Source organism: Squalius cephalus (assembly GCF_949319135.1).
Source record: "Squalius cephalus genome assembly, chromosome: 8".
Taxonomy (NCBI): Eukaryota; Metazoa; Chordata; class Actinopteri; order Cypriniformes; family Leuciscidae; genus Squalius; species Squalius cephalus.
This window is the reverse complement of record NC_137129.1, coordinates 43602448-43605159: the sequence shown is the minus strand read 5'-3', so window position 1 is coordinate 43605159 and position 2712 is coordinate 43602448. Positions and strand designations below refer to the sequence as shown.

The following is a 2712-nucleotide window of genomic DNA, read 5'->3' as shown; positions in this document are numbered from 1 at the left end:
CACTTCCGTGTTGGTTTCAAGAGAGAGACGGGGAGGTTGCCGCTTGGGTCAGACCCATCTGATAGCGATGGGGGGCCGAGACCGCGAGAGCTACATGTAAAAAAAACCTACATGACCCTCCCCCTAGACTAAAAAAAGTTGGATGACCCTCCCCTCAACAAAGAATAAAAAGACATGACCCTCCCCTATTTTCCTCCGGTGGCCCCTTCCATAAATAACGAACGGTCCCTTAGACATTTCTGTCAGTATAAGTCAAGTATACTTAGGCCTAAGTGGAATTTGAAGTTTATTTCAGTACATAAAGTATATTTCTGAGAAGTATATAAAAAGTAGACTGAAAGTACACTTTCTTATTTTTAGTTTAAAAGAAGTATACTAATAGCACACTTGAATAAACTTCTTTTTCGTAAGGGCACTTAGCCAAGTTTTGTTGGCTGTGTATCTAAGCTAATATACCACATCCAGTATAAACTACATCAGGTTATCATGGGGATTTACATTATATAGAGGTTTAATGCAATAAATAAATAAAAGTGAGGATGAAACACTCTCTGAGTTGAGACTATATAATACAGTGCATTATATTTCTCTGTAAAGGAAGTGGAAACTGTGGTTTCAGTGTCTCTGCATTGAGCTTACCTTAGTTTGATCGACACCTTTACGAGCGACAGACACAATGGAGAAAGTATTTTTCTTCTTCTGTGTATTTTCTTGTTGGATTATGCAAATCACATCCAGTGGTAATTATATTAATTTTCAAACATTCATGAAATTAACATATCAACCTCAAATACAATAGCCATAAACATAGTCTAAAAGAATGTGTGTTTATCAATGTCTCTCCAGATTTGTCAGCTGGAGGATCTTCTGATGTGTTAAGGGTTCGGATGGGAGAAAACATCATTCTGAACTGCAGCATGATAGGCCGATATGAAGTCGCCTGGTTTCACCTCAATTCTGAACAACTCAATATGCTGATTTCTGCGAAGAAAGACAAAACCGGGAGAAGACTCCAGATCAAATACAATCAGAACCGAACTCGTCTGGAAATAACAGCAGACAGTTGGGTCACCGGAGTCTCTTTAACTATTTCTGGAGTAACAGAATCAGATTCAGGACTTTATTTCTGTGGAACAAACTCTGACGCTCCAGAGATGCACTTCGACAAACCCATCAGACTGGAGATTGAAGGTAACAGATTTCAGTTTTTCTCATCATAATTATGGGTAATTAAAATCTTACCATTTTAGATTTACATTTTTTTAAGTATGTTATTATATTTTTTAGTATACATTTTTTTTCTTGAATTGAAAAATGCTAAAGGCCCTGATATGTCATTATGCACCATTTATATTACACAAAGGACAACTTAAAGTTAATAACTACTCCAGACAGCATCATAGTGTCGTCTCAGATCTGGTACACATGGATTCCACACGTGCCGGATCTGGGCCGACACTCTGGGACAGAAGCTCTTATTAACCCACTTTACCATACAACTTACAACTAACAAGTTTTTTTGTGTGTTTGTTTGATAAACTGATAATTTTTACAGGTATTTTTGTAACAAAAGAGCCAAAAGACGTTGTTGACATCACAGGTAACATGTTGATCGTTATCTTAGATGTTCATTTTTCAGAGTGACTGGAGATCCGGCACTAAATCTAAGTTATGAGTTAATACTGTCTGTGTATATGAAAGTGAATAACTCTTCTGTCTCTGTAGACGAGGTGACGGTGACGGAGCGTGTGTTGATGTTCGGTGGTGTTGGACTGGCTGTGTTTGTGTTTTTTCTGACTACAATCGTCGCAGGAGGAATCATTTACCATCGCGGTTGGCAGAAAGGCTTGAAAGCATCGAAACATGGAGCTCTGATGGACCAAAGATCAGCTGAATGACATCTATTTCTGCTTTATTTTACAATCTAACTCAATATAAGCCTGTCCCTGAGCTTCGCATTGCCAGTTATATAAGCTCTGCTATAGTTGTCACATATTAAAACAGCAAATTGTGCCTCAGATGTCTTTTCCTGTTGGCCTGATTTCACTTCCACTTCAGAGAAACTGAAATGATGTGGTAAACCAGCCAGTTTTATAAACAGCAAACCAGTCATTAATGGTGTGGTGATTATTCAGGTTTGTGTGTTTATTTGTGCTTGACAATAATATTCAGTTAAATATCAAATCACTTCTTTAATGCAATGTTTATTAGTTCAGCATATATAACCAATATTCAAAGTTTAGCGTTCAAGTGGTATGATTTACATAACTGCAGTTTTTACATTTAAAGAGTGAGCTCAAAAAGAACAGCAAACATACTTAAATATCATTATGTTGTATATCTTTAGACATTATATATTTATTTATGAGCTTTAAATCTGTTTTCAAGAGAAAATATAAATGTAAACTATTTTATGGCACATAATTCATCATTAAATAAAAATGTCAACAGTTGTCTTCAATGATAAATGTATTACTGAGAGATGTGATCAAATAAACAGCAAAATAATAATTATCTGTTTTTGTGTTCATTTTCTGGCAGAAAACTTGATCATTACCAAAGCTAAACCTGTTCAAACACAACTGTATTCAGTCATGTCAGATCTGTCATGACAATCTAGAGAAGAGAAATGGTTTCACATCAATGGTTGTGCAAAGAACAATAATGGTTTCCTGACTGACTGCATTATGATGATGCACAGAAAACCACAAC

General features: G+C 36.1%; 1 protein-coding gene across 2 annotated transcripts; it reads left to right on the top strand.

Annotated features, from left to right (window-relative positions):
- Positions 1 to 617: 617 nt before the first annotated feature.
- Positions 618 to 2501, top strand: LOC307163751 (uncharacterized protein). 2 transcript variants are annotated; one of them, XM_079879979.1, is made up of 4 exons: positions 618 to 740; positions 847 to 1191; positions 1556 to 1600; positions 1726 to 2501. In XM_079879979.1, exons 1-4 carry the CDS (start codon positions 677 to 679, stop codon positions 1896 to 1898), a joined length of 627 nt encoding a protein of 208 aa, XP_079736105.1. In that variant the 5' UTR covers positions 618 to 676; the 3' UTR covers positions 1899 to 2501. The 2 variants fall into 2 exon arrangements, with proteins under 2 accessions (XP_079736105.1, XP_079736106.1); XM_079879980.1 differs by lacking the exon at positions 1556 to 1600.
- The last annotated feature ends 211 nt before the right edge of the window (positions 2502 to 2712 follow it).

What these genes read in the sequence shown, in the direction of transcription:
- LOC307163751 (XM_079879979.1), top strand. Translation starts at nt 677, where the DNA reads ATGGAGAAAGTATTTTTCTTCTTCTGTGTATTTTCTTGTTGGATTATG. An exon ending in TATGCAAATCACATCCAGTG is followed by an intron (nt 741 to 846) that starts GTAATTATATTA and finishes ATGTCTCTCCAG; the next exon opens with ATTTGTCAGCTGGAGGATCT. An exon ending in AGACGTTGTTGACATCACAG is followed by an intron (nt 1,601 to 1,725) that starts GTAACATGTTGA and finishes CTGTCTCTGTAG; the next exon opens with ACGAGGTGACGGTGACGGAG.